The following is a 26,100-nucleotide window of genomic DNA, read 5'->3' as shown; positions in this document are numbered from 1 at the left end:
GGTCTTGCCTGACTAACCGGGTTTCTTTTTATGATCTGGTCACAAAGTCCCTGGATGAGGGTGTTGGGGTGGATGGCATCTTCCTGGACTTTAAGAAGGCCTTTAACATGGTTTCCCACCACATTCTCTTAAAAAAAACGGTGACTGCGGCATTGATGCCTACACAGTCAGATGGGTGGCAAATTGGATAGCTGGTCGCACCCAGAGAATGGCAGTGGACGGGCCATTTTTTACCTGGAGGGATGTGGGCAGTGGAGTCCCTCAGAGCTCAGTCCTGGGGCCCGCACTGTTCAACATCTTTATCAGCGATCTGGATGTGGGTGTGGAAAGCACATGGTCCAAATTTGCTGACGACACCAAGTTGTGGGGCGAGGTGGGCACGCTGGAGGAAAGGGACAGAATCCAGCTAGATCTAGACAGGTTACAGAGGTGGTGGATGAGAATAGGATGGAATTCAATGCAGACAAGTGCAAGGTGCTGCATCTGGGGAGAAGGAATCTGCAACACACTTAAAGGCTGGAGAACACCTTTCTTGTCAACACAGTGGCAGAAAGGGATCTTGGAGTCATTGTTGACTCCAGGATGAACATGAGCCGCCAATGCAAGGAAGCATTCCAAATGTTGTGCATTTACAGATGCATCACAAGCAGGTCCAGGGTGGTGATCCTTCCCCTCTATGCGGCATTGGTCAAGCCACAGTTGGAGAACTGCATCCAGTTCCGGGTGCCACACTTCAAGAGGGAACAGAAGAAGGGACCTTCTGCCTGGAGATGCCCCTGTCCCATCCAAGCACAGCTTCCTGTGAAGACATTCCCTGCAGCCCCAGCTGGAGCAGAGAAGGAGAGTCTAGGACGGAGGCAGCAGTAGCAGGCACATCTTTGCATCCCCTTCCTATGCCCAGAAGGGTATAGAGGGAAATGGGAGGGACATGCCACAAGCACAGATGGGAAAGGATGGAGTGCCAAGAGCAGAGACGTGGGGAGATGATTACTTAATTCAGGCACTTGAAAAAAAAAACTCCTCACCTACTTCTGCCATGGAAAGATCTGCTGGTGGAGAGTGGAAGGAGGCAGGGATCAGGGCACAGTCTCCCCTTAGTGCTGGTGAATTGGCCCTGCACCCCATTTTTAAATCATGGCTCCACCCTTGGGTGCGATGGCTGATGTGATGAGAAGTGCCAGTCTTGGGAGACAGTAGAGGTGGCTGCTTGTGCACATTGACAAAATCCAAATTTTTAAGAAAAAATGAGAAACCCAGAATGTCCACACCGGTGTTTGAAACAGGATTCCTATGCACCAGCCCCACTTCCTTTTGTCATCCTGGTGACTATTCTTATAGTGGATGATGCTTTCTCCATGCTACAGTGGGTGTTTGCTTTTATTTTTTTTTCTTCAGAGTCCCAAGGAAGGGCACTAGGAAAGCTTGTCTCTTTCCCTCCCAGCTAGATGGTTGGTCCAATAAAAAATATTACCCAAAAAATCCTTGCCTTCTCCATGGGTTACTCAATAGTCAGTGGAAGTCCATCCTTGCCACCAGCTAACCAACTTCCGTCCAACATATTGCCTAATAGTTGGCTCAGACTTTCTCCTGTCTCTCATTTGTGCTCCACTCTCTTCATTCAACGTAGTATCCAGGGCAGACCGATTATTGGGGCAGTACTTGCCCCCGTTTTCCTGCAGTATTTCCTCAATCAGTTCCATCAGCTCTTTGACCTGTGCATCTCGCTCTCCTTTTTCTGCTTTGTTGTTGAAAGCACAGTATCGGTTCTTGCAGGCTTTAATCAATGTTCGGAGCTCTCTGTTATTTGACTTTGTCACATACTCAGCCAGGGAGCCATCCCCTAAATCTTCTTTCCGAGTGAATAAAACAACTGCAAACTTCAGAGCCTCACGGCCAAATATTGCTTGTACTTGCTTCACAGCTGCCTTGTCTTGCTCTGTGTAATGGCCCAGCTGGGTCACCAGCACCAGAGCATGGGGGCCTGGATGGGAGAGCCTGAAGCAGCAATGAACCGCATGAGAAATTTCTGGCCCTTTCGTATTTGGGTTGAAAATGTCAGCAGTGTCAATTATCACAACTTCACGCCCATTCCACTTCCTGCTTCCTTGGGCACATTCCAAAGTTACTGGTTTTGCCCCAAGTTTGGACTCAAACTTGTTCTCCCCAAGGAGGGTATTTCCTGTGGCACTTTTTCCAGCTCCAGTTTTACCAACAAGGAGGATTCTCAATGCTGATTCTTCTTGTTTCTGGCTGCCGTCCTCTTGGGCTGCTGGGAATGATTTGAACAGAATGAGAACATCACTGCACAGATAACAAATCAGGTGTGATGCAACTTAGGGTTTGTGTTGTGAAAGAAAGCGTTACTGTTTCGCAATATTTCTCTCATCGTTGTACCTGCCTCCTGCTCCCTCTCTCAACTTTATGATGTTACAGACAGGGAAGGAATGCGATAACTTCCCCTCTGCAGCATAAAAACATAGAAGAACATCAGGACTGCCATTTACTCTCTAAGCCCCTAGGTCCATCTTGCCCAGTCACCTGTGAGCAGCAAGGGGAACCACCACTTCTACTAGCTGCTACGGAAGCTGGGCAGGGACCCACGTTGAGCTGTCTCCCCCACTTTGGAGCTGCAGCTTCTGCCATTTCCCTGTTCCCAAAGAGAGCTCCTTCTGGCTCCCTATGGGGCCAGCCCTTGCCTAATCCAACTGGGCTGGCCGCAGACCTCTGCTGCTGCTGCTTCTGCTGCCAATCCCTCCACACACCTGTTTCTGCTCCTAGCTCTTGCTTCCTGCCCCTGCTGTTGAGCTGATGGTTGTTGGGCAGTCTGTGGGGACCCCACAGCCACTACTAATGCCAGTTGCCTGAGATGTCCCTGCCCTGCCAGCATGGCCTCTGCATTGCTCCAGCTGCCTCAGTATTCCCCCTGTCTCCCACTCATGCTGAGTCCTGTGTCCCATTCCCTCTCCTCTGCTGTTTATGTTTAGTCTGAGCAAGCCACACCCGTGTGTGTGTGTGTGTGTGTGTGTGTGTGTGTGTGTGTGTGTGTGTGTGTGTGTCAGTCCCCACCCCCAGTCCTGGCCCCTGACCCCAGACACCAAGAACATTGCAGAATCCCAGCCCTCAGCTTCACCCCCATCCCCCACACATGGCACCTCCCCAAACTTCCCTCTCCATGCTGCCAACCACAAGCCAGTCTGAGCCTCCACCTCTCCTCCTCCAGGAGGAGGCAGCTACCCCAGCCCTCCTGACCCCTGCAGCCCCCTGCTGAGAGGAGGGGGAGCCCAGAAGCTCCCCTTCACACCCCATCCATTCTCACCCCGACTTTGAGCTATGGCAGGGCAGAAGCTCTCTAATGGGGCTGCCACCCCATCAGCCCCCAATGCAGGGGCTGGCTAGGAACCAGTGGGGAGCCAGCAGGACCAGGGGGATCCTTCTAGCCAAACTCACCAAGAGGGACCCTGGTGACCCCACAAAGGACCCAGGGAAAGGGCAAAAAATAAGGGCTCCTCAGGGACCTCCTCCACACCTGGGGTTGGGAAAGGCAAAGGGCCTCCCCCAAAGTCTTGTATTGTAAGAGATGGTACATAATAAATCCCCATTTCCTTTACAGAATACCAGCTGGTGAAGATAAATCTTTCTCATGTCCCCCCTCAAGTGTCTCTTTTCTAAACTGACCGGGCCTGGATCCTTTAGTCTACTCATATGGAAGGCCCTCCTTACCACTTACTATCCTTGTTGTCCTTCTGTGGACCTTCTCTAGTTTGTATCTATTCTTTCTGAGGTGTGGGAACCAGACAGGGCACAGGATTCAAGGTGTGATCATGGATTTATAAAGGGGCGTGATGATCCTTTAAGTTTTGTTTACAATTGCCTTCTCCATCATAGTTTCATAGTAGCTAGGGTCAGGAGGGACCTGAGCAGATCATCCTGCCTGACCCCCTGCCACAGGCAGGAATGGATGCTGGTTCACAAGACCCCAGACAGGTGATCGTCCAACCTCCTCTTGAATTTGTCCAAGGTAGGGGCGAGGACCACTTCCCTGGGAAGTTGGTTCCAGATTTTGGCCACCCTAACTGGAAAATATTGCCTTCTGATCTCCAGCCTAAACCTATTCTCCATCAGCTTATGACCATTGTTTCTTGTCACCCCAGGTGGTGCTGGGCAGAAAAGAGCTCTGCCTATTTGCAGTTGATCCCCCCTGATGAGCTTATAGGCAGCCACCAGGTCCCCCCCCCCCAGCATCCTCTTCCTGAGGCTGGACAGATTCAGGTCCTTCAGTCTCTCCTCACAGGGACCGTCCTGCTGCCCTCTCACCAAGTGGGTGGCCTCCTCTGAACCCTCTCTAGGCTGGCCACATCCCTTTTGAAGTGTGGCGCCCAGTACTGGACGCAGTACTCCAACTGCAGCCTGACCAAAGTCGCATAGAGGGGGGGAGGATCACCTCTCTGGACTGGCTTGAGATGCATCTTTGGATGCATGACAAAGTTTGGCTGGCCTTGCTGGCTGTGGTCTGGCATTGGAGGCTCATGTTCATCTTGGAGTCAATAATGACTCCAAGATCCCTTTCCTCCTCTGTGCTTTCAAGAAGGGAACTCCCCAGCATGTATGTATGCTGTGGATTCCTTCTCCCAAGGTGCAGCACCCTGCATTTGTCTACATTGAACCCCATCCTATTCTTTTCTGCCCACTTTTGTAGTCTGTCTAAATCTAGTTGCAGCCTCTCTCTTCCTTCAAGTGTGTCCACCTCGCCCCATATCTTAGTGTCATCAGCAAACTTGGACAGTGTGCTTTCCACCCCCTCGTCCAAGTCGCCGATGAATATGTTAAACAGTGCGGGCCCGAGGATCAAGCCCTGGGGTAACCCACTGCTCACATCTCACCAGGTTGAGTACAACCCATCCACCACTACTCTCTGGGTGTGCCCCATCAACCAATTTTTTACCCATCCAACTGTGCAGGCATCAATGCCGCAGTCACTTAATTTATTGATGAGGATGGGGTGAGAGACAATGTCAAAGGCCTTTTTAAAGTCTAGAAAGACTACGTCCACAGTGACACCATCATCCAAGGATTTAGTTACTTGGTCATAAAAGGCAATCAGGTTGGTCAGGCAGGACCTGCCTTTGCTGAACCCATGATGATTGCCCCTGAGCATGATCTCCCCTGCAGGCCCCCCACAGATGTGGAAAGGGAAAGGGATCTTGGAGTCCTAGTGGACTCCAAGATGAACATGAGCCGGCAGTGTGACGAAGCCATCAGAAAAGCCAATGGCACTTTATCGTGCATCAGCAGATGCATGATGAATAGGTCCAAGGAGATGATAATTCTCCTCTATCGGGCGCTGGTCAGACCGCAGTTGGAGTACTGTGGGCAATTCTGGGTGCCACACTTCAAGAGGGATGCAGATAACCTGGAGAGGGTCCAGAGAAGGGCTACTCATATGGTTAAGGGCTTGCAGACCAAGCCCTACGAGGAGAGACTAGAGAACCTGGACCTTTTCAGCCTCCGCAAGAGAAGGTTGAGAGACGACCTTGTGGCTGCCTATAAGTTCATCACGGGGGCACAGAAGGGACTTGGTGAGGTTTTATTCACCAAGGCGCCCCCGGGGTTGCAAGAAATAATGGCCACAAGCTAGCAGAGAGCAGATTTAGACTGGACATTAGGAAGAACTTCTTCACAGTTCGAGTGGCCAAGGTCTGGAACGGGCTCCCAAGGGAGGTGGTGCTCCCCCCTACCCTGGGGGTCTTCAAGAGGAGGTTAGATGAGTATCTAGCTGGGGTCATCTAGACCCAGCACTCTTTCCTGCTTATGCAGGGGGCCGGACTTGATGATCTATTGAGGTCCCTTCCGACCTTAACATCTATGAATCTATGTGCTCCTTGATGATTCTCTCCAAGATCTTCCCTGAGCACCGAGGTGAGGCTTACAGGCCTATAATTACTTGGGTCCTCCTTACTCCCCTTCTTAAAAACAGGGACCACATTAGCCAGTTTCCAATCCCCCAGCACCTGGCCAGATGACCACGAATGCTCATACAGCTGGGCCAAGGGCTCCGCGATGACCCCTGCCTCCTTGGTGATAGCTTCTCCCTTCCACTGGTTGTACGCCCCTCTTTTAGTCCTCAGGCATTGCTGAATGCCCTTGCTGAGCTAAGGGGGTTTCTGAGCACTCTTACCCGCCTTGGTTCTCTCAGGGACTGTTATCCTTTGGGCCTGGACATCCCTGACATTTTATTTGCTTTTTGATGTCTGCTGAGAAGGGAGCTGATGCTTTTAGCAAACTCTGTACTGACTTCCAGATCTCTTTCCTGAGCAGGATAAGGTAAGACATGCAACTTTTAGCTGGTAGGGAACAGGCCATCAGGAATTCAACAGAGCAATTTAATTGAATAAAGAACAGTGGGGCAATAAAACAGATGCCCCAACTACTGGAGGTTTCAAACCCCAGAGACAGATGCCAAGAAACCAAATGGAGCCTGACTTTCTTGCAGACAGGGAGTCTTTTATGTTCTGCTTAGCTGTCTTATCCCATTACTCTGCCTGATGTATTCCAGCTAGTCGACACATGCTATTTGCTTTAGGAAGACAGCCTGCCCACATCCAATTTACTTCTGTCTCTCTTGGTGAAATCTCTGTGATTAACAAGAGAATGAAGTCCTTGGGTCCTTTTTTGTACTAAACACTTGCCTGGTTTGGATATGCCATGCCCCTTGTAGGGCTTCACTATCTGATGAACCAGCAGCATGAGGATCACTAGGCAGTATAAAGAAAAGGTTAAGAAACAATCCCCTAACAATTCAGCCCACAACTCCACCCATGCAGAGGGAAGTTGAGGCTATGAATAAGAGTGGGCTCCACGCAGGTACTAATGCCAGTTTTTAGTCCTTTTTACCTATCAGTGAGCGTATTTACAAGTGTGCCTTACTGCAAGTTAGGCTACTCTAATTTGCAGTAAACTTAATCATCTACATGTGCACTGCAATTAGTGCACAGTAGATTAATTTAAAGCACTGTTTGCTAGTACTAACAGATACAGGTACTAGAAAATGGTGCTGTAAACTAATGCACCTAAGTGCACATATAGATGCTAATCTGGAAGCGAATTCCTCCCAGTCAGCCCAGGCAGAAGGGGATCACAAATGGTGCTTGGATCAGGTGGGCAGAGCATAGCAGGAGCAGCCCTGGAGTAAGCCTCTCCCGTTGGGCTCAGTTTACTCCTTAGAGCTGTTTAATAAGCCCTGGTGCATTAACTACATGTGTAGATGGGCCTAGAGTGTGCAACCATGGCAGGTTAAAACTTCACCTTAAGTACAGATTGGCTCCACAGCTATGCACCAGCCCAGCTGGCAGGCCCCAGCACTGATTTCTGCCTGTAAGGTACACAGGGGATATCCTGCACTAAGCCCCCTCCAGGTGCTGCAGTGCGGGGTGTCACTGCTGCTGTTTGCTGTCCTCCAATATGTAGGTGTCAGTTCATTTGTGAGTCAGCTGACTTATGATCAGGAGGCTGTCATACACTGCACACTGGCTGAGGCATCACCTCTACCTCAGATCCCAGGCCAGGACCAGGACAGGGATGAGGACCACGACTCTTCTGGTCTATAAATGGCAGCAGTTCTTAATAAGGGAATGCTGAAACAGCCCAAACCACAGACAATTGCCCTTCCTCACTCTCTGGGGCAGGACAGGTTACATAGTAGATGTTCCCTTTTTGCCCTCAGGGAACAAAGGCCACCTGCATAGCCAGCCCAATTGTTTAACCCCTTCTGGATCTGAACAGACCCTGCACAAGGTGCGAGTTCCCTTTCTAGAGAACAGCTAGGGATGGGAGCTGTCATTCAAGTACATTCCCACCCTGGGCCCCAAAGTGTCCCTAAAGTCCAATGCAGCCCCTACATCATGTGTTGTGGGCTAGATGCATGTCTACCAAGAAGAAAAAATCTAACATCTCTCCACAGAATGGCATATAGAACCTAAAAAGCACACAAGCAACAACCCCTCTCAGCAGGGCTTTATTTAGACAAGACAGGGTAAAGGGTTTAAAGCTTTCAGATGATTGTGTCCGCTGGGGAACCTTGCCTTGTCTATCTGCTTATGGAGGGCAGTGCTTAGTATCATGGGGCCAGAACAAACCTAAATACTATCCAGTGTATTTGCATCAAGGATCACTAAGAATTGATCCCACCCATTAGAAACCAAGAATTTTCCCCTCCTGGTTGAAGAGTATTGGGCAGGCATGTCATTCAAAGGTTGGGAGTGAGCAGAGATTTCTGGTGGCCATTACAAGAAAACCAGGTGTGCTTGGTTGTCACCCTCCTCTTGTGCTGAGCTCAGGAACAGCTAGTGGGAGGGCAGCGCTGAAAGATGAGTGATGAAATCATGTTTCCTGGCAGTCTTTTTCTGCCTTTGCCCGTAAATCACAGGCTCAAGTGTAGCTTACCTGGCAGAGTTGATGCATCTTTTTCTGGCTCCAAATGTGGCTGAAATATTTTTAATAATAATAAAAAATGAAACGTATTAATAATAAGCATAATAATATGTGCTATGGTGACATAGCAACCATGTGAGTCTACACTTGACTGGCAGCTACTTCCCCATAGTGGAGCGCTCCCTCATTATATTTCTAAAGCACAGCACAGTAACAATGTCACCATAGGTCAATGTGTAGATGTGGCCTGATTGTAGCAGAAAATGAAACCTTTTCCTGAACCATGCACTTACCAGACCTCCCAAAGAGCTGCTCATTAAGAAAAAATAGAGCAAACTTCCTGTCATATCTGTCAGCAGCACTAGGAGGGGACTATGGGAGGGGCTGTAGCCACTCCAGAATTTGCTGTTGCCCCTCCAACCTCACTCCCAACACCACCACCACTCACCCCAAGCACAATGTGACCCAATTTCCCCCCACACCTCTGGGAAGAGCCCAGAGAAGCCCTGGCCCCAGCCCACAGCAGCAGCCTGCCCCACCCCATGTCCAATGCCCCCATCTCCCAGCACAGATCTGGGGGCACACGCCCCCCTTTGCCCTCCCAGGGTGGGCATAGAAGCAGTGCTGAATGGGGAGGGGCTTGCATGCAGTGGCTCCCACTGCCACCCACCACCAGCTATTGCCTGAGGGTGATGGCCCAGCAGCCAATCAGAAGAGCAAGCTGGGGTAAGCCACAATGTGCCACGTGGGGCCAGCAGCACCCAGTGAACCCTTCCCCTTCTCCTGGGTAAGACGTGAAGTGTGGGAACAAGCCTGGGGAGGCACTGCTGCTGTGTCCTGGGGAGCACTCCATCTCTGCCCCCTCATACATACCCCCTACAACCTATCTAAGTACCCCAGGGGTACACATATCCCCAGTTGACATCCCCTGCTTTAGTACTTCCAAAAGGAAATACTTCCAAAAGGTGGCTGGAAGCATGGCACAGTAACAGTGTCACTATAGAGCAGGCATGGGCAATTATTTGGACTAGAAGCAATGAATGAGTTTCAATGAGCTGTTGAGGGCTGCAGATGTAGCCCTCCCTCTTGGCAGGTACCCTGCCACCTGGTTGCCATCTTGGGATTGGAATTCCCACCCCCTAACCCCGACCTGTGCCACCAGAAGTCATTCCCCTTGCCCCAGAAGTACACTTTTTAGGAGGGAAGTTGCTGCCATTTTGAATGCTGAAAATAAACAAACCATATATTAAAAAAATCAAACATCTGCTATTGCTTATTTTCAATTGATTAAAAACTTTTTTTTTTCCTGATTTGTGTGTGTCTGCATAGTATATGTAGAGGCAATTGCATAATAGCTCAAAATACAGTCTTAGATTCATAGATTGCTAGGGACTGGAAGGGAACTTGTAGATCATTGAGTCCACTCCCTGTACACTAGGCAGGAAAAGGCAAATGGGGTCAAGTGACCCCAGTGAGGTGACTGTCCAGTCTCCTTTTGAAGATTTCCAGGGTAGGTGATTGCACCACCTCTGAAGAGAGCTTATTCCACAGTCTGGACACCCTGACTGTGAAGGAGTTTTTTCCTGGAACTGAGCCTGAAGTGGCCTTCCAGGAGTTCGTATCCATTGCTCCTGGTCTTCCCCAGGGGTGCCCTGGTGAACAGCTGTTCACTGAGTTCTTGATGTACTCCCCTGATGTAGCAATAAGCCACTACCAAATCCCCTCTCAGCCTTCTCTTCTGTAGACTGAAGAGGCCCAAGTCCCTCAGTCTTTTCTCTTATGGCTTGTCTTGCAAGTCCCTGATCATACAGGTGGCTCTTCTCTGGACCCTATCAAGTTCTTCCATGTCTTACTCTTATACACTGAGTGTGAGAGTAAGGAGGTGTATGTGGGAGATGTGTGGCTGGGGAGTGGGTGTGTGGGGAGTGTGGGTATGGTGGGTAGAGTGTGTGGGAAAGGGTGGATGTGGAGGGGTGTATTTGAGGTGGGGGATGTGGAAGAGTGTGGGTGTGAATGGGGTTATAGTGGGTGGGTAGGATTATGTGAAGGAGAGTATTGGTGTGTTGAGGGTATGGTGGAGGGTTGGGGGTGGGAGTGTGTGGCAGGGCTGTGGGAGGGTGTGGATAAGTTTGGGGGTATGGTGGGTGTCAGGGTGTGTAGGAGAATGCAGGTGCAGGTTGGTGTGTGTGTGGAGAGCGGTGGTCCTCAGAGTCCCTGGAGTGTCCCAGTCTCTGAAGCTGCATATGGTGGCAGTGAGAAGAACCAGCCCCGCCCAGCCCCACAGTGTGCATCTCCCCCTGCTGCCACCCCAGTCCCCCACTGCAGGTGGTGGCAGTGTTCAAGGCCAGCCCCAACTGTCCCAATAGCACTTTCCACCTGAGTCCCCCCTCACCCACAAATCACCAAAACTCCCTATGAGGCTTTGGGATTGGGGAGAGCAGTGTTCAGGAGTGGGACAGGTGTTATCCACATCCAACACGCCCTGCCCAGCGGGGGTATGTGAAGGGGGTATGTGTACATGTAGCGGGGCTTCCTAGGAACCAGCCATGGGTGAGGGAGGTAAAGGGTAGTGGGGGGTGTATGGGGGTCTGTGGAGGGGGCATGTATGTGCATGGGGAGGGCCTTCCTGGGAGCCAGCCAGTAGTGAGGGGGGGAGGGGGACGCGGAGGGTGTGTGCAGCAGTACTTGCCTGGTTTGTGGCTGCCTCTGTAGCACTCCATGTGAGATTGAGTCTCACCCACATGAGCCCATTCACACCTGCCAGTCCCTACACCAGCCCCAGCCTGGGTCCCAGCTAGTGTTCAGCTCCTGGCAGAGCTGTTCCCAGCATGGCTGCAGCTGGCCAGATCACATTGTCACTGGGAGCTGAGGGGAGCAGAGCAGCACCCAGTGGGCTGCAGCCCTACCAGAAGGTGTGCACTGGCCGGGGCCAGCAGGGCTGTTCTGCTTCCCTTGCCTCCAGCTGCAGCTGCTGCAGTGACTGCAGCTGTTTTTGTGGCTGCCCCTGCCCCTGCAGCACCACTCTGGTCTGGGTGAGCAGACAGGAAGCTTCAAAGGGAGGCTCCTGACCAGTGCATGGAGTTCTGGCTCTAGCTACCAGCCACCTTTCACATGCCCCCGCCCCACCCCCAGTGCAATGAGCAGCCCTGCAGATATGTGGAGTGGAAGGCAGCTGGGAGATGGAGCCAGAGCTCCATGCACTGGGAAGGAGCCTTCCTCTGAAAATTCCCCCCACCTACCCACCCAGAATGGCATGGCACAGTGCAGTGCAGTGCAGTGCAGTGCAGTGCAGTGCAGTGCAGCAGGGGCAGGAGCAGGAGCCACAGCTGGAGGTGAGGGGAGCACAAGAGCCCCACTGGCCCCAGCCAGCAAGCATTTTCTAGTGGGGCTGTTCCCAGTGTGGCTGCAGATGACTGGGTGCTCCCCTCTCCTCCAGCAGCTGCTCCTCCTCCCACTCCTGCCTCTGCTGCACCCTTCTGGGCAGGTGTGGGGGGAGGGGAAACTTCACCCTGGTGGCTCCTGCTGGAGGTGAGTGGAGCAGAGGAACATCTGGCTGGCTGCAGCCGCACTGGTAACAGCCCTGCCAGAAGCTGTCTGGGGCCAAGGCTGGTGGGAGTGCAGGTGTGGGCTGCCGCAGTGGGAGTGGGTGGGGCTTAGCCCCATGTGAAGCACTGCAGGGAAAGCCATCGGCTGGCTCCAGTGAGTTGGCAGGATGGATTCGGCCCATGGCCCATATAGTTCCTGCCCTGCTGTAAGGCAACATATAGATGCATCCATTGTCAAAACAATATCAGCAACCCCAAGACTCAGATTTACTTCTGACTTGAGTGAGTCATGAGATTATGAAGCCTGACAGGAGTCACCCTTGAAAGATTCAGTGCAATTTGGGACCTGAACTTATATCAACAGATATGAGTGAAAATATGTTTGCTTACTTTTTCAGCATCACCCACAGCTTCTTCTTTGGATCTCTTCATGACTTCCTCACAGACTCTTTCTTTTTCTTCCAGCTCTATCGTAATGCCTCTTTGATCTTTCAACTGATCTTCTAGCACTTCATTGGCCTTGTCTGGGATTGTCCTTTCTGTCTTTAGCTCCTTTGACCTAGTGCTTAATTCTTCTCCTGTGTTTGCACACTTTTTCTCAAAATGCCTTGTTCCCTCTTTCACTTCCCTGTTAGCCTTCCCTGATACCTTTAGTTCTTGAATCTCATAACATTGCCCTCCATGCTCCTGCACCAGTTTCTCTATCATGTCCATAAGCTCACTGACCTGGGCAACCCGGTCTTCTCCTGCTGCTTTGTTGCTGAAAGCACAGTATCGATTCCCACATGCTTGAATGAGCTGCTGAAGATCAGCTTTATCTGTCGTTCCAATGTAGTCACTCAAGAGGACATCTTCCAGTTCCTCTTTCCGAGTAAATAAGACAATTGTGTGCTTCAGGGCTCCCTCTCCAAATAAATCCTGTACTTTTTCCACTGACTTCTTGTCCTCTTCAGAGTAATAGCCCAGCTGTAGGACCAACACCAGAGCATGGGGGCCTGGGGAAGAGAGCTGGATGCAGCGACTAATCTCCTGTGAAGGATCTCTGTCAGGGCCTGTTGTATCATAAAAGGCAGGAGTATCAATAACCACAACTTTCTTCCCTTTCCAGGTGAATCTTTCCTTGGCACACATCTCAGTGACTGACTTTGCACTGGCTCTGGAGTGAAAAATCCTTTTGCCAAGGATGGTATTTCCGGTTGCACTTTTCCCTGCTCCAGTTCTCCCCACAAGGATGATTCTCAGCTCTGATGCTCCAGTGTGGCAGTTACCTTCTCCTGGATCAGTGAGGAACAGGTTGGACAAATTCAGAGATTCATAGCAAGAAAACAGAGAAAGGAGGACTAGAAATGGGTGAAATGTTTAATAAATGATTCATGTATCTTATTTCATTGCATTTTCACATTGTGATCATCTTACAAAGAGATGAACCTACCAATAAAAATCAAACTATGATCATATGCTAACACCACCATTTCCCCCTGTTTCTGGGGCCTAAAACTGAAGTGAGGTGTAGGCTATGAGATTGAGTTGGTGGACCACATGGTCAGTCAAGCTGGAAAGGGAAGAACCCAGCTAGATTGCCGATTTAAAAGGGACTATGGGCTCTGGCACACGTGGGGTAAAGTCACCAAGGATGCATACCAGGAAGTAGCAAGAAAATGCAGAGAAAAATAAGAAGGCAAAGATGAAGAAGGAGCTGCACCTGGCAAAGAAGGTCAAGCACAACAAGAAGGTCTATAATCCTCTTAGCTAGAAAAGAATAATGCTGTGGGTCCTCTGTTAACAAGCCAGGGGGTACTCCTAACTGAAGATGCAAAGAAGACAGAGCTACTCAACAGCAACTTTGCCTCAATCTTCACCAAAAAAAATAATAATAATAAGCAGAAGTCAGACCCCTGATAAGGAATATCTGAATAAGGAAGGGGACAAGCTGAGGAAGAAGATAACAAAAGAGCCAGTTAGAGAGCTTTACATGGGTCTGGATGAATTCAGGTCAGCAGGGCCGGATGAGCTTTGTGGTGGGCCTGTAATGCATGCTCCTGTGCTGAACCACCCACCTCACTGTGCCTAACCAAAAAGCATGCTTTGAGTGTCTCCCCTGGGGCACCCATGTCCAGCCAACCCCCTTCTTGGAGCACACCTGCAAACCTGGGGTAACTGCTGCCACCACCAGGGGCCTGGTCTTTGGTAGGGCTCTGTGCTGCCTGGGATACACCAACTCTGTAGATCTTGGGGTTTCTTAACCCACCATGGTACCTTGGGGTGCTTCTCTTAATCTGAACCATCCACAAATAGCCTCCCTTAGCCATCTGAGCAAAAAAGGAGATGAAAATACAGACAAGTGCAAGGTGTTGCACCTGGGGAAGAAGAACCAGCAGCATACCTACAGGCTGGGGAACTCCCTTCTTGTCAGCACAGAGGCAGAAAAGGATCTTGGAGTCACTATTGATTCCAAGATGAACGTGGGCCAAAAGTGTGGGGACATGGTCAGGAAGGCCAACCGCACCTTGTCATGCATCCACAGATACATCACGAGCAGGTCCAAGGAAGTGATCCTCCCTCTCTATGCAGCACTGGTCAGGCCGCAGTTGGAGTACTGCGTCCAGTTCTGGGCGCCGCACTTCAGGAGGGATGTGGACAGCATGGAGAGGGTCCAGAGGAGGCCACTCACATGATTAAGGGGCAGCAGGGCAGGCCCTACGAGGAGAGGCTATGGTACCTGAACCTGTTCAGCCTCCACAAGAGAAGGCTGAGGCAGGATCTGGTGGCCACCTATAAACTTGCCAAGGGGGACCAGCAGGTCATGGGAGAGTTCTTGTTCCCACAAGCACTACCAGGGGTAACAAAGAACAATGATCATAAGTTGACTAAGAGTAGATTCAGGCTAGATATCAGGAAGCACTGCTTCACAGGGGATCTGGAACCAACTTCCAAGGGAAGTGGCGCTTGTCCCTACCCTGGGGGTCTTTAAGAGGAGGCTAGACAGCCACGTAGCTGCCAAAGGGCAGGAACTCAGTTGGGGTCAGATGACCCCAGCAAGATAAGCATCCAAGCATTTCTTAAAGGTATCCAGAGTAGGTGCTTGCACCACTTTGGCAGGGGAAGAAGGGAGTCTATTCCAGACTCTGGAGACTCGGATGGGAAAGAATGTTTTCCTTATGTCCAGTATAAAATGGTTTGTAACCATTAGACCTTTTCTTCCCTTGGGGTGCTCTGGTGAATAGATGTTCTCGCAGTTCCTGATGCACAGCCCTTGTATACTTATAGGCTGCCACCAAGGCTGCCTGCTGCCTGGGGTTAACCAAGGTCTCTCAGCCCCAGGGAGAGGCTGTGAGCATGAATTCTCTTTTGCTTGTTGGTTCATTTGTTTGCACAAGCCCTGCAGGCCCTTAAAGGCTCTGAGAGATAAGAGGCTACAGTGCAAGGGAAGCCTGGGAGAAGCATGGCAACCCAGAGGCATGAAACAAACAAAAGCTCCATGGCAGTTTATTTGTTTAACTCTGTTGGTTTCTTTTGCATCTGTTGCAAACCCAGGGTGGTGGTATGATGTGCTTAACTTGACTGCAGCAGAGGTGAGGACCCAGAACAGTCAGTCCTTAGCTAAAATCAGATGCAAAAGTAGAAGTGGCCAGCTCAGAGTGCTGATCAAACATGCCTCACTCTGCCCTGCACAAAAGCTACCAATAACAGTGTACAGGTGAATAGATGAGTGGGCCAACAGCTGCAAGCAAAGGGTCTTTATTAGTGGTCTGTGTCAGAACGGAAGGATGTTGGAAGTGGAGTTCCATGGTAGTCTGTCTTGGGCTTGTGCTGTTGAACGTACTTATTACTGATTTACATGCTGGCTTAGAAAGCTTCTTCAGCAAGTTTGCAGATTACACAAAACTGGGAATGATTGTGAACCTACTGGAGGATCTGAGCAGAATTCAGAAGAATCTCTACAGATTGGAAAGGAAGCCTACAGCTAACAGGATGAAGTTCAGTTCAGACAAATTCAGGGTGTTGCACCTCATGAGGAATAATCAAAAACACAAATACCAAATGGGTGATGCCTGACTGGAAGGAAACCTATGGAGAAGTATCTGGGAGCCTTGGTAGACCACAGACTCAATGTGAGTCTGCAGCTTGATACGGACAGACAAAAGGCAAGCATAGTTTTTTGGCAACATCAGTAGAAGAATTTGGTACAAGACAGAGGGCATAGAGCACTGATCGTCTGCTCTGCTGGGTCTTCCATTGACCCCAAGTAACCCCAAGCCTCTTGACCCTCAGTAGCCCTGGGGCACCTCGACCCTGAGTAACCCCAGGCACCAAGTTACCCCAAATGCCCTCTAGTGTTAACACACAGCCATGGAAGTGTGTTCTTGTGTATGAGCAAGCGTGTATGAACCCATAGAGTGTCTGTGTAGTTTGTGTGTGTGTGTATAAGTTTGTATCATGCCCTCCTGTCTAGCAGCACAATATTGAGATCCTGAGTGTTGATCTGGCACCAGGCTGATGTGCTCAATAGTTTCTTTGCCTCAGACTTCATAGGTAAGGTCAGCTCTCAGACTACTGCTCTGGGCAGCACAGTTAGGGGAGGAGGTGAGCAGCCAACAGTGGTGAAAGAACATGTTAGGGACTACTTAGAAAACCTGGGCATATGCAAGTCCATGGGGCTGGATGGTATGCACCCAAGGATGCTGAGGGAGTTGGTTGATGAGATTTCAGAGCCACTGGCCATCATCTTTGAAAACACATGGTGAACAAGAGTTGTCCCCGATGATTGGAAAAAGGCAAACATAGTGCCCATATTTAAGAAAGAGAAAAAGGAGGATCCAGGGAACTACAGACCAGTCAGCTTCACCTCAGTGTCTGGAAAAATCATGGAGCAGGTCCTCAAAGAATCCATTTCTAAGCACTTGGAGGAGAAGCACGTGATTAGGAACAGTCAGCATGGATTCACCAAGGGCAAGTCATGCCTGACCAACCTGATTGCCTTCTATGATGAGGTGTCTGTCTCTGTGGATTCATGGAGGCCAGTGGATGTGGTACACTTTGATTATAGCAAGGCTGTTGCTATGGTTTCCCACAACATTCTCACAGACAAGCTAAGGCAGTATAGGCTGAATGAATGGACTGTAAGGTGCATAGAAAACTGGCTGAAGCATCAGGCTCAGAGAGTAGGAATCAATGGCTCAATATCTAGTTGGTAACCTGTATGAAGTGGAATGCCCTAAGGGTCAGTTCTGGGGCCAGTTTTGTTCAATGTCTTCATCAAAAAGTGGGAAGAGGGCATCGAGTGCACTCTCAGCAATCTTGCAGATGACACCAAGCTTTGGGGACTAGTAGATATGCTGGAGAGTAGGGCTAGGGTTCAGAGTGACCTAGACAATTTGGAGGATTGGGCCAAAAGAAATCTCATGAGGTTCAACAAAGACAAGTACAAAGTCCTGCACTTAGGACGGAACAATGCGATACACCAGTACAGAAAAGGACCTGGGGGTTACAGTGGACAATAAGCTGAATATAAGCCAGCAGTGTGCCCTTGTTGCCAAGAAGACTAACGACTTCCTGCACTGCATTAGTAGGTATGTTGCCAGTAGGTCCAGGGAAGTGATTCTTATCCTCTATTTGGCACTGGTGAGGCCACACCTGGGGTCCTGTGCTCAGTTTTGGGCCCCCTCACTACAGAGAGGATATGGGCAAATTGGACAGAGAGTCCAGTGGAGGCCAACAAAAATGGTGAGGGTGCTGGGGGACATGACTCATAAGGAAAGACTGAGGGAACTGGGGTTATTTAGTCTGAAGAAGAGGAGACTGAGAGGGGAGTTAATAGCAGCCTTCAACTACCTGCAGAGGGGGTTCAAAAGAGGATGGACCTTGTGGCAGAAGGCCACCTTTGTCTCTTCCTGAGGTCTCTGCTCTGTGGCAATTTGATAAGGATGGGCCCAGCAGAGAGACACATCCTTACCCTATCTCTTTAGGCAACCTGAGCTGGATACATTCCTGAGGGAGGGGGGAAACCTGCTCCCTCTGCCTACGTGACTGGCATCACATACCTGGGTGAGGGGCTTCCTTCCTGGTGGGCTAGAGTCTGCCTGGCAACTAGTGATGTATTTCAAATTGGTTGGCTGACAGCCAACAGGTGCTGGCCTCCATTGGACCAGGTAAATGTGGTCACAAGGGCTATATAAGTGAAGGACTGCCCAGGAGGAGGGGGGCAGCAGCCATGAGGGATACTCAGGAACAAAGAAAGAGCAGTACCATCTGAAACTTGCTTTATCTCTCAAAACTCATGATCAAGGAACTGCCTGCCTCCAGATGGATTCTCCAACTGCCTCTGGATGATACTTGTGAGTAAGCTACCTGAGATCCAACTAGATATATAGCTTGCAGTAGCTCAGATGTGAGATCAAAGGCTACCCCAGCCACAGGAGTTTGCTCTATGGGATTTCTCCGATATTGCTCTACCCTGTACCCTATTCTAACCCTACCCTTTGTAGCCAATAAAGTTCTCCTTTGTACCTAGTGTGGGAGACTTATTGAAGGGTGGGTTTAATTATGCTTGGAGGAGGCTTAATTATGCCTTGGGTTTGCAGGCTAAGGGAGATCTTTTTTGGCCCCTGACTTGAGGAAGTGCCCCAAGTTCTTGTATTGGGTCGAGTACCCATAGGAGTATTAGGCCTGTGTTTCCCCAAGTACACAGGACCCAGACAGTCCCTTCTCGGGGTGGTGGCAGCACATGTTACCCCTGGACTCTGCGGTGGGGCTGGAAAGGGGGTCTGCCAGGGCTTAGGTGCCCCTGGAGAGACACGTGGAGTCTGGAAGGTGGACGGACATAGTGAGGTGGGAGGCTTAATGCAGGAACTCCCCCTATTGGCCTGCCACAGACCTACACTGTTCTCAGTGATGGCAAATAACAGAACAAGGAGCAACAGTCTCAAGTCACAGCAAGGAAACTCTAGGTTAGATATTAGAGGGAAAATCTCTCTATAAGGGTAGTAAAACACTGCAACAGGTTATACAAAGAGGTGGTGAAATCTCCATTTTTGGAAGTTTTTAAGACCTGGCTAGACAAAGCTTTGGCTGGGATGATCTAGTTGGGGATGTTGGAATAGATGTGACCTCCTGACGTGTCTTTGAACCTTAATTTTCTATGATAATATGATTATTTGACAAAGATGATAAAGAGCTTGAAAAACAAATCCTATAAGGGAAAGGTGAAGCACCTGGGCATGCTCAGCTTATGAAAAACTATTTCAGGGGGGACATGATTCATAGATTCATAGACTCATAGATGTTAGGGTCGGAAGGGACCTCAATAGATCATCGAGTCCGACCCCCTGCATAAGCAGGAAAGAGTGCTGGGTCTAGATGACCCCAGCTAGATGCATGTCTAACCTCTTGAAGACCCCCAGGGTAGGGGGGAGCACCACCTCCCTTGGGAGCCCGTTCCAGACCTTGGCCACTCGAACTGTGAAGAAGTTCTTCCTAATGTCCAGTCTAAATCTGTTCTCTGCTAGCTTGTGGCCATTGTTTCTTGTAACCCCCGGGGGCACCTTGGTGAATAAAACCTCACCAATTCCCTTCTGTGCCCCCGTGATGAACTTATAGGCAGCCACAAGGTCGCCTCTCAACCTTCTCTTGCGGAGGCTGAAACGGTCCAGTTTCTCTAGTCTCTCCACGTAGGGCTTGGTCTGCAGGCCCTTAACCATATGTGTGGCCCTTCTCTGGACCCTCTCCAGGTTATCCGCATCCTTCTTGAAGTGCGGCGCCCAGAATTGCACGCAGTACTCCAACTGCGGTCTGACCAGAGCCCGATAGACGGGAAGTATCACCTCCTTCGACCTATTTGTCATGCATTTGCTGATGCACGATAAAGTGCCATTGGCTTTTCTAATGGCTTCGTCACACTGCCGGTTCATGTTAATCTTGGAGTCCACTAGGACTCCAAGATCCCTTTCCACTTCCGTGCCACCCAGCAGGTCATTCCCTAGGCTGTAGGTGTGCTGGACATTTCTCTTCCCTAGGTGCAGCACTTTGCATTTCTCCTTGTTGAACTGCATTCTGTTGCTTTCTGCACACTTTGTCCAACCTGTCCAGGTCTGCTTGCAGCTGTTCCCTGCCCTCCGGCGTGTCCACTTCTCCCCATAGCTTTGTGTCATCTGCAAACTTGGACAGAGTACATTTCACTCCCTCGTCCAAGTCGCTGATGAAGACATTAAAGAGTATTGGTCCAAGGACCGAGCCCTGCGGGACCCCACTGCCCACACCCTTCCAGGTCGAAACTGACCCATCCACCACGACTCTCCAGCCAATTCGCCACCCACCGGACTGTGTAGTATTCCAAGTCACAGCCTCTTAACTTGCTCACCGGTATGGGGTGGGATACCGTATCGAAGGCTTTCCTGAAGTCTAAGTATATGACATCCATCCCTCCTCCTGCATCCAGGCGTTTCGTAACCTGGTCATAAAAAGAGACTAGATTGGTCAGGCACGATCTGCCTGCTACGAACCCGTGCTGGTTTCCCCTCAGCATAATTTGTCCTGCTGGGCTCTCACAAATGTGAGCCTTGATAATTTTTTCAAAGACTTTGCCAAGGATGGAGGTGAGACTGACTGGCCTATAGTTGCCCGGGTCCTCCTTCCTCCCCTTCTTGAAAATGGGGACCACATTGGCCCTTTTCCAGTCTTCCAGGACTTGGCCCGTGTGCCACGAGCATTCAAATATTCCCGCCAGTGGCTCTGCAATGATGTCGGGCTCTGCAATGATGTCGGCCAGTGCCTTCAGCACCCTCGGATGGAGCTCATCCGGGCCTGCCGACTTAAAGGCATCCAGGTCTTCCAAGTGACTCTGCACCATCTCAGGGTCTACTCATGGAAGTCTGGCGCCTTGCTGCTGCCTCTCTACAACCTCAGTGAGAGACTTGTCGTGCCCTTCGCTTAGGGACACTGAGGCAAAGAACTCATTGAGGAGTTCAGCCTTGTCCCCCCATCCGTCACCAATTGCTTCTGCCCATTTAGCAGGGGTCCTATTCCTCCCTGGGCCTTCCTTTTACTCCCTATATATCTAAAAAATAATTTCTTGCTGTCTTTTACTTGGGATGCCATCCTCAGCTCCATGGTAGCTTTGGCCTGTCTCACTGCCTCCCTACAAGCACGAGCAGAGGAGGAATATTCGTCTTTGGTGATCTCTCCCTGTTTCCACTTTTTATGTGCTCCCCTTTTGGCCCTTAGGCTGCCCTAGATTTCTGTGGTCAGCCAGGGAAGCCTCCTGGCCCCTTTCCCTCTTTTACCTCACATGGGGATCATCTCGCTTTGTGCCCGAAGGATCGTTTCCTTAAGGCACAGCCACCTTTCTTGGGCTCCCATCATTTCAAAACTCCTACTCTGCAGTGCGTCCTTGACTAATCGCCTGAGTTCATTGAGATCAGCTTTCCTAAAGTCTAGCACTTTCACCCTACTACTTACCTTACCCACTCGACGTCTTATGGTGAATTCTATTATTAGGTGATCACTGTCCCCCAGATGGCTACCGATCTGGAGGTCCCCTACCATGTCATCCCCCGTGGCCAATACCAGATCCAGTAAGGCATTCCCCCTAGTAGGACCGTGTACCTCCTGTGTCAGGTGGAGGTCCTGTACACAGGTTAGAAACCTGCATGAGCGGTGGACTTGATGATGGCAGTCTCCACGTACTAGAAGGGCTGCCATAAAAAAGGGGGAATGCACCTATGCTCTCATCCTGCACAGAGTAAGATGCAGATATATGGCTTGAAGTCAAAACAAAGTAGGTTTAGATTGGACTTCAGGAAACACTTCTTCACTGTTAGAAAAAGGAGGCAGTGGAATAGATGCCCAAGGAAGCTGTGAAGTTTCTATCACTGGGGTTGTTCGAGAAGAGGTTGAACAGTCACTAGTTGGGAATGATCTAGGCATAGTGGTTCCTTTGCTCTGCAATAGGAATTTTACAGGTTTGGGGGCTTTCTTAGTTGCCTCCTCCCCACCTTCCCCAGAAACACTGGGTGTTGGCTGCAGCCCAGGCTGGGGATTCAGACTGGGCTGTGCCAGTGCTTCTCCTGTGACTTACAGCTTGAGGTTCCTGGCCAGAGGGTTTTGCTTCTCTGTTCTGGGTGAGACTGATCACCATAGCTGGGGTCAGGAAGGAATTTCACCCCCTACTCATATTGGTATGGGCAAGGGGTAGGGGAATGCTTTCCTCTGTGGTGTGGGGTGGGCTGTCAGGACCCAAATATCTTCATCTCTGAGTATTGACTTCATGCTTACCTTAAGTGGTGTGTTTAGTTTGAACTGTGGTCAGGACTTGCATCCATTGAAAAGAAACAGATGGAAAAATACTGTCCCTGACTGAAAATGAATCAGGAAGTTGGCTAACTAGATTGAATAAATATAGCCTGGGCAAAAGAGGAACAGTCAGAGAAAACCTACCCCCACCCAACAATGAAAAGATTACCTCAGAACAGAAAATTCCTGTTAAGGGTGACCATATATTGCAAACAGAAACAAAATCATTAATATGCATTAGAAGGAAGGCTTAAGCCTAACAGGTGGGAGGGATTCTGCCTGGGTTTTTGCAGATCAATTAACAGCCTTTTTAGAGAAGCTAGGCACTGTAGTCCCCCTGCTTACCTGTGGCAAGTTAACACAGATCATGTCTTATGTCTTGTGTCAGGGTTGATGCTACCATTCTACAAAGAGTTCAGATTATGGCTTCTATATATAAAACTATGAAAATGTAAATGAGCTTTTGCCACACTGAGTCACTGAGAGAGCATGCCTCAAGCTAGAAGACAGATAGTTCTAAATGTGTAATCCCATGAAGGGTATTGTATAAACAGGCTCATGATCTTTGGAGAGATGAGTGTTTTTGTTCTGACAAGTGTTTTATGCTCATTCTTGGAGTCAGGAGGGATGACACATTGGCACTTTCACTTTTTGTCTTTTACTTTTTTATAATAAAGATCTAAACTAATAAAAAAAGTGAGGTCTCTTTCTCTGTCTCTGTCATGAAGTTATACTGGTCCAAGCAGATCAAGGTAATAGCCCTGAAGTGTCCAGTGCATGCCTTCCATAAGCACTTTTTAAGCATCTCCACATCCCAGGTTTAGCTCTAACCAGCTGCTCTCCAGTCTCATGGGTGACATTACATAGAAAGGATAAGGAAAGCACCTGCTACTTCTGGTAGAAGGCTCCTGCAACAAGGATGTTAGTAGATGACAGCACAGAAACACAAGCAGGGTCTGGGACAGACAGGAACATACCTGGATTGGGAGTGTCACTGCGGCAGTTGCTCAACATCCTCTGTATAGGAGGCATCGTGATGGCATGAGCACCAATGTAAGCCATGCTGGTAGTAGAGACTGCTCCCAGCCTAAAACACACCAGGACCAGGGTGACATGGATGAAGTGATCTCACCTGACACATACACTCTTCATCTGGAGCTGAGCTGCTTTGACTTCTCAGCTTGTCAACACTTGGGACCATTATAGGAAATAGAAGGGTTGTTCCCATTGCAGCAACTAACCATGCTTGTACTGAAGGCTGCAACTTCACACCCTGGCAGTGGGAAAGTAACTTATTTCCTGTACCTGGAAGAGGGCTCAGGTAGTGCAGGAGAACTTTTGACTTTTCAGATGAATGGATGCTGAATTTAGAAACACCCAACCCAGTGTGGATTGGTGTAACATGAGAAAGGCACTCAGAGCAGTCCTCTTTCATCTACCCCCATTTCGCAGCACCCAGGGGGAGCAGCAGGCAGCTGGTTTGGGCAACATGAGTCATAACATGAAAGGTATTCTGGGAATCATCATGCTCTAGAGCAGCTGTGCAGCTCACTGCTGTTAAAGGAGCTTCCACCCCCATTTTCATAGACTTCATGGAAAATTAGGATTGGAAGGGACATCAGGAGGTCATCTAGTGAGTCCAACCCCCACCCCACACACACACACACACACACACCCCCTCCAATAACACACAGTCCATGCTGGCAGGGAAATCAGCTGGCTCCAGTGTGAGTGTGGGAGCTGCAGGCATGCCACACAGAGCCACCATGATTGAGGCAAGCTGGGCAGGCTGTACATCTTACCCCCATGCACAGCACTGGCTGGAGCTGTGCCCTGCCAGGCCCCAGCATCTGTGTAGGACACAAGCCCCCTTAGCTCTGCCACCTGCAGCTGCTGCTGGCAGTGGGGGCTATGCACCATGTGAGGGGGGGTCCCCATGCCCCCCCACCCTCCCTCACACACCCACACCCTACCCCCACAACACCCATAGACATATACATACACCCCAACATACCCTATGTCCCCCCACACAGCCACACCCCCTCACAACCACCCACATCTCACCATATACCCCCCATACCTCACCATATTCACATTCTCACACCCCACTGTACACACACAAACACCCCACACCTCACCATACACACATGGCCACCCACCACCCCATCCCACACAATATACAAGAATAAGAGTTTATTTTGAGTGATTATGAAACCCTCTCTATATACAGTACACAAACACAAATCATGACAAAGATCTTTTGTAATAAAATATGCTGTAGTAGATGTTTGCCTTTTAGTGTATGTTTGTTTTTTTCCCAGTTCCAAGATGGGAACCCTTCACACCCAAAAGGAGTACTGGGAGGCAGAAGGAGGGACTTCTGGTTGGACAGGTCAGGGGTTTAGGAGGCAGGACTTCTGGTCCCAATATGGTGACCAGGGGGTGAGGCAACTGTCAAGGAGCAGGGCTACTCATGCAGCCCTCCGCACCTCACCAAAACTGAGTAAGTGACCCTCCACCCAAAATAATTGCCCATCCCTGGTCCAAACACTGCACACCTGGGTGATGGGGAGAGGAAAAAGAGAGGGGGAGAGGAATATTTGTTAGTTGTCTAACCCTCAGGTGTTCCCTCCCTCTTGCTGGTAAGCAGCTAGCAGGGCAGAGAAAAAACACTGACAATCTGCTTGATTTTGCTTTTGTAAAGTCTCGTCATTTTATTATTAATATCTTGATACTAGAAGCTTTTTCGCCAAAACGCCAACAGGTAAAATCCTGCAGTTACATGACAATCTCAGCAATGATGGCCAGACCCTAAAGTCACCTTAACGCAAACAAGTTGGAGTAAATTATGTTCTAATGGCAGAGAAGAGAAAGTCCTGCAATCAGGAAATGTAATCAGAAAATGGAGCTGTAACTATGGAACAAAATGCATTCAAAACACCAGGGCCTGAAATCAAGGATCACACTCCAAAATCCCCAGAAACATAATACACAGATTTAAAAAATGCTGTCTATTGTTTGCTGTATGAATCCAGCATATCCCCATTGAGAGCAGCATCCAGAAGAGCCACTCTGCTCAGCACTGAACACCAACAGACCACAAAGCTGTAAGTTTTACAGTCAAGTGGGAAAGGAATTTAGCAGCAGCTGAGGCTTTTCCTACAGATTTTGGTACTAAATGCAAACCCTACTTAACTGCAGCCCTTACAGTTTCCTAGAGCAGCTGCATCCCTGAGTCAGCAGCCTGGAAGACACACTCCTACAGAACAAGGATGAATAGAAACAGGCACAACTCTCATTCCTATGGGCCAGTCTCCTTACATTCTGGCACAGACATTTACTTAGGTGCTTACCCAAGCAGTCCTACTCCTGGCTGGACAGAGGAGCTCCTGAAACTACCCTTGATTGAAGGGCTGGCTTCTCCTACCATCTCAGGAAAGGAAATGAAAGCAACTGAAAGTGAATGCACTGAACTTGTGGGCAGCACTCTCCAAAAGCTGGACCCGCCCCGTCTCTGGAACCCAGGGCCAGCCCTCACTCAACAAGACTGTTTTGCAAGGATATAAAATCATGGGAGAGAACAGAACAGTTGGAAGATAAATGCACAGCAGAATGTGATAAGACCAATCACAGATCACAGGGGTACAAGCAAACCAAGATCATTGCCTCCCAGACTCTGCAAAAGGGGATTCACTGGACAACAGACAAATAAAAGAAGGGAGATGACAAAATGTAATAAAAGGTTGATAAAGGGAAGGGCTCAGCTCCCTGTGTGTTACCTTACATGTAAAGACTGAAGAAGTGGGAAGCAGCTTCTGGAGTCATGGGACGAACAAAGAAG

The 26,100-nt window shown here is 49.7% G+C and overlaps 1 protein-coding gene across 1 annotated transcript in view; it reads right to left on the bottom strand.

Moving 5' to 3' along the window:
* The window catches only part of LOC102567736 (uncharacterized), a 43,798-nt gene extending 18,020 nt beyond the window's left edge, over positions 1–25,778 (bottom strand). The window contains exons 1-5 of the mRNA XM_019494500.2: positions 25,613–25,778; positions 23,237–23,346; positions 12,363–13,246; positions 8,440–8,479; positions 1,505–2,269 (exon numbers count right to left, since the gene is read on the bottom strand). Of these exons, the coding sequence (XP_019350045.2) occupies positions 1,505–2,269; positions 8,440–8,479; positions 12,363–13,246; positions 23,237–23,346; positions 25,613–25,689 (1,876 nt within the window). The 5' untranslated portion in view covers positions 25,690–25,778. The remainder of the gene's footprint in view (positions 1–1,504; positions 2,270–8,439; positions 8,480–12,362; positions 13,247–23,236; positions 23,347–25,612) is intronic.
* Between the last annotated feature and the right edge of the window lie 322 nt (positions 25,779–26,100).

The sequence above is a fragment of the Alligator mississippiensis genome, chromosome 5 (assembly GCF_030867095.1).
Source record: "Alligator mississippiensis isolate rAllMis1 chromosome 5, rAllMis1, whole genome shotgun sequence".
Lineage (NCBI taxonomy): Eukaryota > Metazoa > Chordata > Crocodylia > Alligatoridae > Alligator > Alligator mississippiensis.
This window is presented reverse-complemented; position numbering and strand designations above follow the sequence as displayed.